General features: G+C 42.5%; 1 protein-coding gene across 3 annotated transcripts in view; it reads left to right on the top strand.

Moving 5' to 3' along the window:
- Nucleotides 1-1,275: 1,275 nt before the first annotated feature.
- The window catches only part of SGCG (sarcoglycan gamma), a 344,151-nt gene continuing 327,545 nt past the window's right edge, over nucleotides 1,276-17,881 (top strand). For all 3 annotated transcript variants that reach the window (XM_088458609.1, XM_088458607.1, XM_088458606.1), the window contains exon 1: nucleotides 1,276-1,767. In XM_088458609.1, the coding sequence (XP_088314735.1) occupies nucleotides 1,720-1,767 (48 nt within the window). In that variant the 5' untranslated portion in view covers nucleotides 1,276-1,719. The remainder of the gene's footprint in view (nucleotides 1,768-17,881) is intronic.

The following is a 17,881-nucleotide window of genomic DNA, read 5'->3' as shown; positions in this document are numbered from 1 at the left end:
GCTGATTGGCGCAGGGAGATGGCTAGCAGAGCGGGCAGGATGGCTGCAGCCGCCACGTCTGTGATGTCATGCGGCCACGTCTTTGCAGGTCCCTGCCCGAGTGCGCCTGAGTCTCCCAGAGGAGCTCAGCAGCCCGGGCTGCTGCAGTACTGTAAAATGTGCCCGCAGGCGCTGACCACAGCGGCACAGCGGTTGAAAACCACTGGTGTAGGTGTAAGCTGCGGGAACGGGGGGTGGGTTAGGTTTAGGCACCCCGGGGGGAGATAGTGTTAGACTGCGGGTGGGGGGAGGTTAGGGTTAGGCTCCAGAGAGGAGATGTTAGGGTTAGGCACCACCGGGGGTAGGTTAGGGTTAGGCACTAAGGGGGGAGAGTTAGAGTTAGGCACTTAGGGGGGAGGGTTAGGTTTAGGCACTTACCGTGAGGGTTAGGGTGCGGAGTAGGAAGAGTTAGTGTTAGGGTTCTAGAAAGGAGAGTTAGGGTTAGGGAGTAAATTGGTCAGGGGAGCAGTACTTACTGTTCTCCTGTTGGGGTTCTAGCCATTGGGATGCCGCTGTCAGTCTATTGACAGCCGGCATCCTGAGTGTCATTATATCATGCCCAGATTCAATTAGGGGCCAGTAGGGCGAAGTGCCATTCTAATGCACCTCAGCTTGCTGCCCTCCATGATCTTACCCTACACGTGCCTCATCGTGGCTGCAAACAAATGTCCTCAAGTCCAGGGCTAGCTTAAATGTGCCACATGGATGCATATACTGTACTCAAACTACTAGCTGACTCCCAGCTAATTGAATTGACCCCTTAATGTGTCAGCTGCCCATTAACCATTGATGCCCTAGGTAATCTCCTAATGACAGTGCCATCCCTGAAGGTTATGCACTTATACTTCACACAAAGGGCATCTTCATAATAAGGATGTTCAGTGAATGTAGCTAAGAGGGGTACATTTACTAACAGTGCATATAAGTAAAAAATGTAAACTAAACGATATCAGCATAAAACTGTACCCATCTACTAAATAATGACATGACATGTTACCTTTATTGGCATCAGAAATATCTAATTATCTTTATTTTATCCATCAAGCAATGTTCTGCAAAACATGCCTATTAAAATCATTTAAAATTCCCTTTTAGATGTTTTAGCTAGCAGAAACAGGATGGGCACAATGATTTGGGAAGACTTATAAAGATAATTATTTGCTCATTGACAACCCCAGTGTAATGCATAAAGGAAATCTTCCTGAGCAGCAAGTGTTCAGGCAGAGATCATGTGACTGTGTCATGCACACTGGACGGGGCTCCCCTGTGCTGGGGACGGGTTAATCCCGGTGAATCCCCTGCTGCTGGTGGTGGGCTGGAGGCAGCCCCCGACTCAGCCTCAGAACGCTGCTGGCTGGAGGAGAACGCACAGGTGGTGTCCGGGAGCTGCTGCCGCTGTGTCAGTGACTCCGGAGCCCGTCTCATGCGTGCACATGCTGAATCTCGGGAAGGGACTGCGTGCACATGCTGAATCTCGGGAAGGGACTGCGTGCACATGCTGAATCTCGGGAAGGGACTGCGTGCACATGCTGAATCTCGGGAAGGGACTGCGTGCATGGCCGTGGGACAGCTGCTGCTGCGGGTGACCCTGGAGCATCAGGAGACGAACTAGTGACTCAAAGGATGCAAAAGTTGCCTGGATGAAGCCCAGCCAGTCCCGGGATCAGCATTCCTCTGGGAATGAATTTGCAAACCGATATAATTTCCCTATCAGGACCAGGACACCAGGTAAGCGCCACAGTTACCCTAATCCATTATCTATCTATCTATCTATCTATCTATCTATCTATCTATCTATCTATCTATCTATCTATCTATCTCCATGTTTAGTTGTTTGCATGTCAGATCTGTATTACCTGTGTGTATAGGGTTGCCGGTAGTCAGGTACAGTAGATGGGTGTTGATATGTACTGATAAGATAGATGTATGGCTACAGTATGCCAGAGCAGTGTCTACAGGATTTGTTACTTTATTAAATATTTAACCAATGTAATGTAATGCTACATAGAACAACTCATTCAGGGAAGGTTAGGAGATGACTGATTGGGGAACCAAGTGCTGAATTTTGTTGTCAGTGTGTAGTCTTCTATGTTGCGTGCTGCAGTACAGAAGAATTGTTTAGCTGCACGTGTGCATATACTGTATGTTTTCATATAAGTCTTGTCATTTGTGAGTTAACAAACTTTTAAAATACCTGCATCTCTTTTATAGCAAAACTTTAGAGAGGGCTGAGAATAAAATCACTGACAGCGGAAAGGATTGTGTTATGTAAGGTGTGCACACATGGGGAACCTGCGCTGGTGTTTGTGTTTTGTCATTTAATTACATCCAGATGAAGTCACTTTTATAATGGCCACTTTTGTTTTCTTAATTGTTAATGACTGTTGACTCTCACACAGCAGTACAAAGTAATTTTGTGATCATTTAGACAAATTATTTATTAAATACTATATATAGCATCTATACCAGGGGTCAGGGAACTTTTTTACCTTTTACCCCAAAATATATTTAGATACGCCGACATTACCCCCTTGATTTGAAAGGAAGGAAATCATATAGTAGTGCTCCATATAATGCCCCTGTAGTACTGCCCCCATATAATAACCCTGTAGTGCCGCTTGTACCACAAAAAAAAAACCCACTTCCCTTAATCCCCGCTCCTGCATCTGCCACCGTCCTGTCCGCCCGGCTGCTCCTCGGAACTATGGGAGAGACGTCATGATGTCTCTCCCATAGTGCGCATGGAGAGAGCCGGAAGCTGGAGTTCAGAAGAGAACTCCGTCCTCCGGCTAATGCGGCGCTGCAGGGAAGGAGCCGGGCGCCCGCTGCTAATAACATCTCAGCGGGCGTCCGGCTTAGAGCCTCCCTGCGGCACAGCCGGGCATGCATATGAACCATTCTATTATAGAATGATTCATATGCATGTCCGGCTGTCCGTCCATTACCCCCAGCAATTTCATTTTTATCCCATGTGGGGTAATTTACCCCTGTTCACTGACCACTGTTCTATACTGATACCTACTGCTGTGTGTGTGTGTTAGACCGATACATACTGTACATGACATCTGGTTACTGTGGACATTAGGTACGTTTCAGTGTAGTGTACAAGAAAAAATAACTTTTACTGACAACAATAAATACTGGTTTAAAATGCAATGTTCTCATTGCTATAGTATTCCCTGTGTCTTAATATGTCTTGGAAATAATAAATACCTTTTAAATACCTGAAATGTTGTTCTAAGAACAATCGATTCCATTAACTATTCAATTCCACTGAGACAAATCATTTCCAGGCAATAACTTGGCAAAAGATCTGTCAGAATTGTTAAACATTGTGGTTTTACATTAGCATTAACATAGTAAAATATTACCTACATACAGTACATATGAACATCATAGTAAGTACATTTGACTAATGTGTACATTAACACAATTTGGTTGACCATCCCATGACTGCCTTAAATATGAAGGTATCCCATCCTACTACAGTATTGCAGAATAATCAGGTCTTGCGTTTTGGAACTTAATTAATTCTGCGTTTCCATTATGTTTTATAGTATGTTTGTATTAGAAGCCATTACCACTTCTAGTAAAGGTTTTGGCTTCTCCAGGTGGTCTTTGATGGGTGATATAATTTGTTTAAGCACTAAAAAGTCCATACATTACTAAATGTCGATGTTCTTGTTTTTAAATAGTTTCACAGTCTGATCTGAAATCTCTCACACTACATAGGCAGGAATGGTATTGTAGTAATGATACAGTCATATGTTTTTTTCTGTGGGGTCTTTTAAACAAATGATGCTGTTGAATGGGAGAAACGCGTGGGTGTTTGCTGAATAAGTAGTTGGAACACTCTCTAGAGTTGGTCATGCACATTAGGTAAATTACCTGCAGTTAATTTACTTTCTTATCAACACTGTTAACGACCAGGCTGATGTACATGTGTGGGTAATAATGTACAAAAAATACAATGCCATGGCAATTTGGTTACGTTGTAGTTTTTTTTTTGGTTCATGCACTATAAAGTAAATACTTCAGAATTACCTGATTATTATGTAGTACCGTACCACATCCAAATTCAATTAGAGTTTAAAGGAAACTATTGTATTTTGAATGTAAAATATTCTGTAAGGTTACCCATATTGATTCATGTGAAAGTCCTGTTTTTTGGTAAATTAATTTTCCAAAATTCATGCTGAAACTTATATAGCCTAGCGGTATGTGATAAAGCTCTGTCCATTCTGATGTATTCACAATTTAGAAAGCTTAGAGAATCATAAAGTCGACACCAAAATGTCGACTGAAATAATATGACCTAAAAAATGTCGACCACCAAAAGTTGACATGGACATAAGGTTGCAGGCGTTACGTAGAAGCAGGTAATGGGGGTGCCACAGGGGGACCTCCCACTCAGCCAGATTATGGACTGCCCCGTCCCCCTCTCTCTCCGGGACATAGACTACTCATCTAGGCAGCCAGGGAGTGGAGCGTCTTGATAATTTGGAATTTCTTTTTGCCTACTTACTCCATGCTTGACGGACAGTCAGATGCAGCAGCCCCATAACCTCAAGGCCCCTCTGAACCTTGGGTCCCAGGTTGGGTGTAGCCCCCTGTCGCTGGGCCTGGCTACATATGCACACTCATGTTATCATTCTCAACCGCATAGGGGTACTCTGTGCCTTTTGCCTCGGTGATCAGTGGTTAGTGTCTGATAACATTGGGGTGTACCAAAGTTTGCACCAGCCATTGAGAAAAGTTGGTTGGATCAAGGGTGTTGTTTGATAAATACGGTCTACAGTAGGTACATAAGTGAACTTATAGTAGGTTTGCACTAAAGCCACATTTAGAGTTGGGATCATATCCTCCTAAAGGAGCCGATGTATAGTTGAACATAAGTTGATTTTACATATATATCCTGTGTGTCTTTGTACTGCGCATGCTCCGGATCTAAGCGTACACCATACTTCCCTACTTTTAAGTGTGCTCTCCGCGTGAAGCTTGGAGAGGAGAATCGGCAAATTGCGGGTCCGTGAGGAGGGGGCCACGATTCCTGGTGATTAGCTGGGATGCGGGAGATCCGGTCACTCTTCCGGGGGTGCAGGGGACTGCCTGAAAATGCAAGCGGCTCCGGCACCTTCCTGGAGAGTAAGTAAGTATGGCGTACACAGATATGGGTGATGTACTTGGGTATGAAAGGGTGAACTGGGTGGTAATGGGGTTTTGGCATATAAGCTAAGTTTTGAGGTAGTATGTTTTGACAGAATTGCGGGCTGTGCAGATTTGCGTGTATGATAATTACGCCTGTTGTCAGACAAATCTTTTGCACCAAGGATAGAGCTGGTGGCAGGTGCGCAATGATAATGATGACCGCTATGAAACCAAGCATATGGATATGGACTGTCCAAAGATGCAAGTACCGTATACTTACTAACTATCCCAGAAAGGTACAGGAGAGTCCCGAATTTGGGGAGGAAGGTGCACTCCTGGTCTCCCGACAGAGTTGGGCAGTCACTCTGTGCCGCCCACTTCAGTCGAGAGGTTGGATGACACAATTTTTATTGAATCCTGTCAACCTAGGGGGGGCGGGGGACAAATGTCCTTTTTGTATTTTTTTTTCTCTTTTTCATGGACAGAAAATACTACTTGTTTTTCCATGTAGAAAACAAATACTAGCTAGCTTTATTCTAACTGAGAGGTGAGTGCACCTTAACTGCAATCTAGTGTTGTGTAAAGTATATATGCTAGTGTAGGGACGTGCTGAATTTTGGTGATCCCTTGACATTGAGCTGCAAGCTTTGATCAAAATATAAACAAAATCCCTATGCATTTATTTGCTAGGTGCATACAGGTTTGCAGTGGTAGTCATAGAGCTGACAACGATAGTGTTTCTCTCATGTACACTGTATGTATGTAATGGGCATTATTATTGCCACTGCACCCAGTACAATGTGTAATATGGGTAAAATTGAGCACAAGCATTTTTCTTTTCAGCTCTATTTTAACACTCTGATTTAGAGTTCAGCTAGGATGTGCCCCCTCTGAACTCTAATGGGAATATTTACTAAAGGTTGATTTTGTAGTCGATTTCAAATGAAATTAAATCGAATTAAATATACTGAAATTCTCTTTCTGTTTTACAGTCCAAATTACAGTACTAACATTTCATTTTGAAGTTGATTTAAAAATTGACTTCGATGTTAGTCGGATTTGGCAGGTGTAAATACATTCGGATTTGAACTATCAGATTGAAACCGAATGCAAACAGAACCTAAAACATGTATACAAAAAAAAGAATCACTTCCCAGATCATTATGATCTGTGCAGGCTTCTTAGGGTTAAACAATGTAATAGATAAAGTTAAAAAACAAACAAAAAAAACAGGATACTTTTCGAGGATTGCCAGTATGGGTATGGTAAATGCTTTGTCAGTGGGACCTCACGGTGTATGGGTACCTGCTATGGCATTACCACCCTGGCTGGTTCAGCCAGGTGCTGCTTATAGGAAAATAGGGGGTACCCCATGCCAGTTTTCCCCCGATTTTCCTGTACCAGAATGGGCTTAAAGATCCAGGGCTTCTTATGCTTTTTGGGGGGGGTCACCCCCTTTTTTAAAATTGTATCTATTACACCCCAAGAAGATGCACAGATCATAGTGATCTGTGCATAGCTTCCCCCAAACACGACTGTCTCAGGCAGGTCTATTGTCTGAGTGATTTTATCAATCGCTTTTTAGTAAGATTTTTGTTCGTTTTTAAAGCAGACTGATAGTAAATCTAGGGATCCTGACCTGTAGTCGTACATGTAAAAGTATCCATGTTTGGTCATATCAATTCCTATTTAACCTCTATATCATAAAATCACTATTTAGCGTTGAATAACATGAAATAATCACTTTCCAGACTTTGAGTGTGGTTCCAAAGCACGAAAGTTGTTATTCACATAAAAGCAGATAGTTACATGCCTTGATCTATAATACAATTAGTGCAAAGGTTATACAATATACAAGGTACAGTCAATACATACGCATGCGCTCTGGATCCAGATTTCCCGGTATCAACAATGAAACCTCTGTCAACAGAAAAAAGAAAGATGACTAATTACCAGATCCAGGGTGCTTGCATATAAATCCTTGCAGAGTTAAGCAATACAATAGAACAAGTTGGCATCCGGAACCGGAAATCTGCAAATAAACAGTGGTTTAGAATAGCACCAAACACTGTCTGTTTATCATGTACTAAACCCTAGATATCAAAATACCTGCATTTCACAATAGATTTGATAATATAAAACCTTTAATGTGAACCTTAATGCTAGGGAACCTTTTTGTATAAGTATGCAATGTGTCAGTGTGGGGATATTAAGAAAAGATGCTAGTATGCGTTGTGCGTCTACGTGTTTGTGGAGAACACCATGGTACGTGCTTTGTGGGGTTGTTCATATTATATGTAGTAATAAATGTACGTATTAGTATAATGAGTACTTTTAACCTGGGGCAGTGGCAGACGCATGACGCTAATAATCATAGCAGCGTCGTACACGGGGTATCGCACAGTCGCTACTATGCGTGTTGTGTTTTACGTGTAGAGTGCTTTGCTAAACAGCGCAACTGTGCGCTGTGCGTCTTGTATATTATATGTATGATTTAATGTGCGTATGGGGTATGGTGGGATTTTAAACAATAGGCGGAAGCAATGTAGTCGCACGTAGCATATGAGCATCGCACATAGTGGTTTCATGCTGACGATGCAAGATGGCATCGTCAGGGGCAACATAAAATGGCATCGTGCAGATTCTAATTTTACAATTTAGGTCTCAGCCAATCACCCGGCTTCGACAGTCTATATTCGGTTTTAGTCATTTTATAGTCTGTTTTGCCTTTAGTAAATCTCTGATTTGCAAAAACTAATGCAAAACGACTACAAATATAACAAAAAACAAAAATCGACCTATAGTCCTAAGTTTGGACCTAAGTCTATCAGCACTTTTTAAATTTTTACCACTTTGCGAGGAACATGGTTTTAGCCACCTCCTAACCCTAAATGAGGCCATGAGAATGTGTTACATTCTATCATATTCAGATGTATTTGTAATGTTTGCGAATCTGACAACATCGGGGCAGACGTTATTTAATCAGCAGGGAGAGTGGATTTTTTTTTTTATACACAGTATATATATATATATATATATATATATATATATTTTCATGCTTATATTACATTTTAAGTAGCCCTTTGAGGTTTGCAGTTGGTGCTGTTCTATGAAAAACCATTGGGTGGCGCCAAAATATGTTTTTTTTTAATTCTTAGTGAATATTGTGCATTAGATTTTAAGGATTTAGAGAAAATATGGAACATATAATAATCCAAAAAATTATAAATACTTTATGAATGCTGTTCAGTATTGTAACATCACCCTGAGCTAGATAAATTGAAAATTGATCTGGCATGAACTCCAGACCCCCAAACGTGACCCCCTTCTACCTGGTACAAAATGCTCTGCTCCTAAATTTCCCACTTAATTTATTATTGCAGTTTCATTAATTTCACATAGATAGATATATATATATCTCGCTTAAAAAAATTAAAAACATTTAATTCATTGATTCAGCCTTGAAAACTGGTGGTAAAGTAAGTGTAAAGTCTGGTTGCAGTGCATTTTATGGAGAGGCTCATATTGGTGGGTTTGCTGAATCTATTTTATATAGGTACCATATAGTATACATAACTTAACAGACATGGGGCTGGATGCATCCGCGATGCCATACATTCAGCCACTTACTGGGTACGTACCGGTGTTGACTATGCCGGTGTGTACCTACATTTGCATTTCTAATCGCAAAGGACAGCTCCGATAAGATCTGATAAGAGCTATCCTTTGTGATAGACTGTCCCTCTGTGATAGGCAAAAGTCCCTCTGGCTCCCTCTGCGTATGTGCCGAATGATGTACACGCCGCCGGGGATACTGGGAGGTATTTAATTGGATCCATCTCAGTTAGGAATGCGGAAATAAGCCCATAGGCTTCTATTGGATAACGCCTACTTTAGATGGCGTTACCCGCAGGGTCCAAAGTCTGGAATGCATCGCATTCTGGAGCTTGGTACATAGGAGAAATGTGGTCAAACACCCGAAAAACTGCATTTTCGGGGGTTTGACCACATTTTTGCCAATAATATATCCTGCCCATGTACATTATTATAATCCAAATATGTACAGTATATAACAGTATATTAAATTGTTATGAATGGGCTGGCTATGTTCTGTGGACATTCATAATCTTGATGAGAGTGTCGACATTGGCCATAATGTTGACATAAATGTGTTTCCCGTGGGTGCAGCAGCTTCGCTTACCTGTTAGCGGCTTTGGCGGCTCCAGTGAATCACCAGTGTTTTCTGGGTCCGGAGGTCATCTGGTCCAGCGGCGGTGAGTACACTTCACCTATCCCTACTCCTCCCCCCACAGCCTAATCCTTACAATCCCCTCCTGCAGCATAACTCTCCCCTCCTACAGCCTATCGTGGTTTTACTCATCTACTGTAAATGAATGTTAATGAGCAAGAAGTTGAGAATGGTCAGAACTTTTTGGGGACATTTCAAATAAAAAAAATTATATGCAATGTGCGGCGATGTGCTGTTGGGACATGATAGTGACACCCTACATCACCAATACTTCGCCCGAACATTGTACATTTTACTTTGTCTGCCTACTGCACACTACACCCCCCCATACCTCTCCCATTATACACTGAAACTTTTGCATTGCAAATAAAATGTTTTTTTTTGGTTTTTTTTAAGTTTTGAATTGACACACGAGATGTATCACCTATGCATAATATTACATTTGGATTATGCTTCCTTTAGTAAACAGCATACACTTTCATATGTAGTGCAGTTTGATTTTAATGTGACAATGTTGCTTATCAGTATCCCGCAGTGTTAAGAAGCTGGAGAGTCCGCGTAATTCATGAACACACACAGAGATCAAGAGAATATATGATTTAGGAAAGAATTGTGCATAATTTTTAATTAAAACACTTTACTAAAATGACAATGGAATCTTTTGACTTGACTGTCGGGGGAAAAAAAAGTTTAAAATAGCAAGTGCTGTAATAAGATAATAGCTCAGAGCTTAAAGATGCTAAAGATATTTCTGAGTAAGGCCAATTTAAACTTTTGTGTGTGTTTGTTTTAGAAAAGTTGAACGATGTACAGTTGTGGAAATCAGAATTTTTTTTTTAATCAACTGCAAAAAATTCCCAGATATTACTTGGAGACACCACTGTCACTTATTGTAATCTTATGTATTAAATTCATTGGTCTGTTTGTTGTTTGCATTCGGACATCCCTGCACCGAATGGGATGGAAACCAACGCAAGGTGGTCTAGTTGAATTCTGGCCAGGTTTTAGGGGGGGTTAGCTGTGTACTCTGGGCAGAACTATGACCCGGGGAGCCTGTTCTGAGCCTTCCACTGGATGGTTTTGGATGAAAACTTCACAGAGGGGTGGCAACTCGTCTGGGATGCCTAATGGGGTGGCTGAGGTCTTGGTCGGACCTCACAGCGGAGTGCGCCGAGCAGAACTTTGACCCAGGAGGCCTGTTCTGGGCCTTCCACTGGATGGATTGGGACAACGTCCAGTAATAAAACTTAACTTGAAGATTTAAACCCGTGCAACGCTGGGTACTTCAGATAGTATGATATACAGTATGTCTCAAGCTGTGTTTCCCAGCCAGCGTTTACATTGCTGACTTTAGTGTGTTTAAAAATGAGTGACTGAGGAGTCTACTAAGCTTGGAGAGAGATAAAATGGACAGAGCTAAAATACCAACCAATTAGCTACTATGTACTAAGCCTTGCAGAGAGAAAAAGTGGATGGAGATAACATACCAACCAATCAATCAGCTCCTAACTGTCACTTTGCAGGCTGTGTTTAAAAAAATGACAGTTAGGAGCTAATTAGTTGGTACTTTCTCTCTCGACTTTATCTCTCTCCAAGGAGTAAATTTACTAAAGTGCGGGTTTACAAAAGTGGAGATGTTCCCCATAGCAACCAATCAGATTCTAGCTATCATTTTCTCGAAGGTACTAGATAAATGATATGTAGAATCTGGTTGGTTGCTATGGCCAACATCTCCACTTTTGTAAACCCGCACTTTAGTAAATATTCCCCAAAGACTTAATACATAGACCCCCAGAAGACCTTATTCAGAGGTGGGCTCTAATGCATGCATGGCTGTGTTTTGTTTTTTTTTGGATTCACAGCTGTGATAATATGCAAATGCTAGTTTTAGCCTCCCCTTTGTGTACTAATACACCACTGACTGAGCAAGCTCTGAGATGCCCACTTTCAATGCATATAGACAGTGCAACTCCACCATCTACGCACCATCGTCCCTTACGATGCACTATGGCTGGTACAGTGTCTCCTGAAAAATCTCAAAACATGGGCTTTGTTGTTGTGGGTCCTCATATGGGAATGCAGCCCCGTACACTGACACACCTATGGCACTCCCATAACACACCAATGAGATGGCATTTTTTGCATTCACTTTAGGCCACTTCCCAGACTTCACCCAGGAAAACCCATGGGCAACTCAAATGGGAACAATTCAAAATGCAGCTCCAGTCTCTGTATACACTTAGTGGTACACATGTGCCGTCGCAGTTTCCAGGGTTTATCGAGCATGCGCAGTATCAAATAATCGCTCAGTTGTGCAGACATCGACCCAACACATAGAGTGGTTCAACCCCACTCTAGATCGACCGAACAATGCTACACCTAGAGTTCAACCCCACTCTAGGTGCAACATTATTGGGTCTGAACACGGTGTTCATAGAAATCTAGTCACAAATGGGGGAATTCAATTCAAAGCGATGTTGAATAGCCGCGGGAGGGAGCTCCTGAAGCTACTCAATTCAACGCAGTGTTTGGGCGGGCTAAGGATTTCTTCTCGCACCCCCCTGGGAATGCGAGGAGAAATCCCACAAAGGTGACGGGCGCGCAGCTGTTTTATTGCTTAGCGCGACGCAAACAGTCTCACGGCCGGCACTATAGTATACACCCAGGTTAAGACTTGTGAACTGGCACTCTCCAACATAACCGCGCGCTGAGTCAAATAGCTTCGGGAGCTCCCTCCCGGTGCTATTCAATTTGCGTTGAATTCCGCTCTGAGCATTGTTCCATTTCAGTCCATAGTAAATCATTCTTTTACTTCTATGAGAATACCAGCTTCTACATACATTATATTTCAAAATATATATAAATTATATATATATATATATATATATATATATACACACTATATTTTTTTTATTTATTTTTTTTAAAGTAGTTGATTTACATTCATTCTGCTCTTCTACCGGACAGCCTATAAAAACAAGGGATTCACAAATACATTTTATATGATTTGCATGCAGTATGTGGTCTGAAAATATGGTCTAATGTACTTTTCCTTACAGGGTCTGACAAGGTTATCACATTTCATTGAGGTGTAATGAACCAAATAGCAGTCACTTGTATTGCATGTCATTCTAATACAGGATAATTAATACCCTATGCTGGGGGAAGTTGTGTTATGTACAAATGGGGCCTGTAGCACCAATTATTAAGCATAAGTGGTGCTGTGAGTGTTGTGTTTTTGTATTGTGTGTGTGTGTGTGTGTGTATTATGTTATTAAACCATAAAAAGTTTCAAAAAGGGCTCCATTTATGAATGAATGAAAATGTTACTAGTATTTATCAATACTCCGGCGAGGTCCAGCGTAGTCCTCCATATCTGCTTGGTCCTCCACTCGGCTGCTGGCAGCCTAAAGCTGCCAGTGACGAGATCCAGTGTAATTCGCATGCGCGACGTTCCGTCTGTGCATGGCACTGTAGCCTGGCAGAGACCCGACAGTGCCTGGAAGGCTTCGCTGAAGCCGGAGAGGCAGGCAATGGGGAGCGCATCGCTTTAGATAGCGAGAGCGATGCAGTGAGCGATGCAGATGACCTAACCCCTCTTAGTGAGTGCTAAAGGGGTTATGCTTCGTTGTTAAATGGGGACCTCAATTAGAGATAAGATTCTCTGTGCAAATTATTTTAAAACGTGAGGAAAATTTCCTTATCACTGCCACTCTGCCATCACTAGTCATCAATTAAAGCATTCCTAAAACTATAAATATATAAAAACATACTTTTATAAAATGTAATGTTGAATGTTAAAATGAAACACTAAAATGTTTAAAAGCCACACATCCTGACATTCCTTACATCCTAGTTATACACTCAATCTTACCACACCAAGGACAGGATGTATTAAGCATCGTATCTGCGATGCGGTACACACTGGCATTAATTATGCCAGTATGTACATAGAAATGCGATTAAAATTGCAAAGGACAGCCCTCCGGATAAAGAGCTGTACCCGGGCCCCTCAGAGCTCCTGAAGTCCCTGCATATACAAATGTGGATTCCTCACCTTTTGTGTTTTGATCAGTAAACCGTAATGGAGATAATAATCTTTGGAAACAGGAAAAAAAAAGCTGTAACCTAATAGAAATCATGCTCCAGTTTCCTTTTATTTTCAAAACTGAGCTCTGAAAAAACACAGAGGGCTAAATGTAATAGAGTGCGAGTCTGCGCTGCTGCCGGAATATATGCGAGTATGCCCGTATTTTTAGAGCAGCAAGCATGATAAAAGTTAAACTAAGCTGGTTTAGCCTTTAACATGCTTGCTGCTTTAAAAATACTGGTATACTTGCATGTATTTCCGAAGTGGCGCTGGCTCACACTCTATTACATTTAGCCCAGAATCTAATTGGTTTCTATGGATTAAAGCCCAGTTTCCTTGTGCACTAGTTTTCATAAATGTCCCCTATGCTTGTATAACACTGTGTTCCAAGTAGAAAGTTTGCGTGTTTCTAGGCTAGATACAGCCATTAATTAGTGTTTTATTGTATGCAAATATCTATAAGTAGTGTATTGTGTTCATTCATGTGCCATAGAAAAATGAGAATAATCAATAAATACTGTCAATGTATAAAAAGATGGCTGAAGACACAAATCGTTAAGGTTACGTTGCTTAAACTGTACCAATGACATCATTGCTAATTATAGCAAAGAGACAGAGTAAAGGATATCATTGTCCTGGCTTGTGCTGCAGATTCCTGTGAGGACGTTCTACAGTGTCTGCGTATGCTGTGATATTTACTACTAGAGGAATCACCACTTTTAGCTTAGCTGGTGGGGATTTTTATTCTATATAATAAAACAGAATTAAATGTAAAAAAAAAATCATGACTCTTATAGAGATGCACGCGGACCCCTGTATTTTTGTTCAGCAGCAGAAAGGAAAATGCAGAAGGTGTTTAATATTGTAGAACATGACTCGACAATTGAGTTTAAGGGCTCTATTTATTAGCAACATTATTATTACTAAAATAAAGTGAAAAAGGGTGTTTTCACACGCGCGACCGGGGTTGGAATAGAATTTTACGAATTCTACTCCAATTGCCCTTTAGTAAATTTAGGTGAAACTAAAATAATTAATGTGTGGGGTTGCTTCTCAGTCAAGGGAGTGGGCTCACTCACAATTTTGCCTAAGAACACAGTGGCAAATGCAGGATTTAGGATTTCTAGAGGGGGGTTTCCAAATGCTTGATTTTAAATCGAGTGTGGCCAGTCCATGAAGAGGGCAGAATTAGTACTTATCCAGCTTTAATATTGTTTGGCATAATTCCAGCATATACAGGACCAGTGATCACAGTATAGCCATTAGATGCGCCAGTAGGCCATCCTGCCTGAGCATTGGAGCAAGTCCGGGAGTCTGGGGGAGCGGCAGAAGACCCTAGCACTGCCCTGGACATATATATGTACATATTGGTCTCCTTATGTACTGGATAGTGTATTATTATACAGTATTAATAATTAACCCTATTGATGGTCCATAGCAGTACACCCCTAACAGTGCATGTTTTCTACATGTCCTAGTTGGCGCACAGGTATATTTATTACTAGCTGACACATTTTAAAAGATACACAAGTGGTGATAATCATTTAATTTGTGATACTGAGAAGAAGATGCAACGCTAGTAACATTGTATTATATTACTATTTCTATTATGTTCATGGTGTGTGCTGGGGAGGGGGGTTTCCAGGCAGACGGAACCCCCCCCCCCTCTGTTTGCCTATGGAACACAGCCATGAATAAAGAATGGTACCAAAACATCCTCCAAGAGCAACTTCTTCCAACCATCCAAGAACAGTTTGGTGACGAACAATGCCTTTTCCGGCACCTTGCTATAAGGCAAAAGTGATAGCTAAGTGGCTCGGGGAACATGACATCGAAATTTTGGGTCTATGGCCTGGAAACTCCCCCGACCTTAATCCCATTGAGAACTTGTGGTCAATCCTCAAGAGTTGGGTGGACAAACAGCAACCCAAAAATTCTGACAAGCTCCAAGCATTGATTAGACAAGAATGGGCGGCCATCAGTCAGTATGCGGACCAGAAGTTGATTGACAGCATGCCAGGGCAAATTGCAGAGGTCTTGAAAAAGAAAGGTCAACAATGCAACAATGCAAATATTGACTCTTTGCATAAACTCATATTGCAAAAATGTAATTGTCAATAAAAGCCTTTGACACTTATGAAATGCTTGTAATTTAACTTCAGTATACCATAGTAACATCTGACAAAAAGGTCTAAAAACACTGAAGCAGCAAACTTTGTGAAAACCAATACTTGTCATTATCAAAACTTTTGCCCATGGCTGTACATTATCTCAATGTGACATCAGGGAGAGGAGCAATAAAGGAAAGGAAATACCAGAAGATTGACACTTGGCGAGTGCAGTGTGCAGGCTCCTCAAGCCAAAAATTACTAGTTGTATATAAATATAATTTTTTTGGGACAAATATACTTATAGGGACTGTTTATGAACTATGGAGACAATTATTTTTTATCAGAATGTACACAGGCTCCTCATATATAAAATGACTATGTATTTAAATATATGTATGTTTGTAACCATTTCCATTGATTTAAAAAGTGGTTTTCACAATGATGCTTTCAAAGCGGTTTTTTCCATTCATATTCAAGGCATAATACTTTCAATTGTGTTCCCAATGTGTGCTCCAGATGTAAAGACCCCATTGAGAGGTCACTATTTCACTATTTAGTGGGCAGGATGCGGGAGAATTACCTAAACATTTGAGTGGCTCCCAGATGTTCCTGTAGAGTAGCCCAGTGTGCTCTACATCTGGCGTTCCGGTCTTATAACCACAAACTATAGGGGTTTTTCAGAATCGGTATGACATACCGCCGGACATAAGCTCAGCGGATGTAATACCGACGCTGGAAGGCAGAAGACTGAAGATCCCAACAGGGTAAGTATTTTAACTATCCCTAACACTTTCCCTCCCTAACCCTAACCCTCCTTTAGGGGTGCCTAACCATAACCTCACCCCCCTAGTGCCTAACCTCCCCCCAGGGGTGCCTAAACCTAACCCCCCCCTCCACGCACCCTAAACCTAACCCCCCTGGGGGGGGTGCCTAACCCTAACCACCCCCCGGGGTTGCCTGACTCTAACCCCACCCAGCCGTGGCTGTCCGCTCCTGACGCCCGGCTTACCTTCGTTCGGTATGCCGGGCATCGGGATTTTGGCGGGTGGATAATGATAGGCGTAGGGATTTCAACGCCTATCATTAGTCCCATGCCGGGATTTCACAGTCGGGAAGCCGGCGGTCTGCATTTTGACCGCCATCTTCCTGGCTGCATACCAGGTTTTTACAATATGTATACATTACTAAAGGAAAACTTAAATTATTTGACAAATAAAAAATTAAACATCAAATCTTTTTTCCCACCACCCAAGAAAAAAAAAAACAATCCTAAAACCTTCAAAGTCACAGCTGCATGATAGAACACCCCCTTCCCTCCTTCATGGCATGGTTACACCCCCCCCCCTTCCCTCCTTCATGGCATGGTTACACCCCCCTTCCCTCCTCCATGGCCTGGTTACACCCCCCCTTCCCTCCTCCATGGTATGGTTACACCCCCCTTCCCTCCTCCATGGCATGGTTACACCCTCTTCCCTCCTCTATGGCATGGTTACTCCCCCCTTCCCTCCATGGCATGGTTACTCCCCCCCCTTCCCTCCGCCATGGCATGGTTACACCCCCCTTCCTTTTTCCATGGCATGGTTACACTCCCCATTCCCTCCTTCATGGCATGGTTACACCCTCTCCCTTTCCCTCCTCCATGGCATGGTTACATCCCCCCCTTTCCTTCCTCCATGGCATGGTTACTCCCCCCTTTCCTCCTCTTCCCTCCTCCATGGCATGGTTACACCCCCTGTCCTCCTTCATGGCACGGTTACACCCCCCTTCCCTCCTCCATGGCATGGTTACACCCCCTGTCCTCCTCCATGGCATGGTTAAATCCCCCTTCCCTCCATGGCATTGTTACACCCCCCCTTCCCTCCCCCATTGCATGGTCACACCCCCCTTCCTTTTTCCATGGCATGGTTACACTCCCCATTCCCTCCTTCATGGTATGGTTACACCCCACCCTTTCCCTCCTCCATGGCATGGTTACACCCCCCCCTCCCTTTCCATCCTCCATGGCATGGTTACACCCCCTTCCCTCACCTTCCTTCCTCCATGGCATGGTTACACCCCCCCCTTCCTTCCTCCATGGCATGGTTACACCCCCCCTTTCCCTCCTCCATGGCATGGTTACACACCCTTCCCTCCTCCATGGCATGGTTACACCCCCTCTTCCCTCCTCCATGGCATGGTTACACCCCCCCATCCCTATCCTTCCCAGAACCTAATTCACAGACTGATGCAGCTGCGTTTGATTTT

This window comes from Taudactylus pleione, unplaced genomic scaffold (assembly GCF_031769625.1).
Source record: "Taudactylus pleione unplaced genomic scaffold, aTauple2 ptg000842l, whole genome shotgun sequence".
In the NCBI taxonomy this organism is placed as follows: Eukaryota; Metazoa; Chordata; class Amphibia; order Anura; family Myobatrachidae; genus Taudactylus; species Taudactylus pleione.
This window is presented reverse-complemented; position numbering and strand designations above follow the sequence as displayed.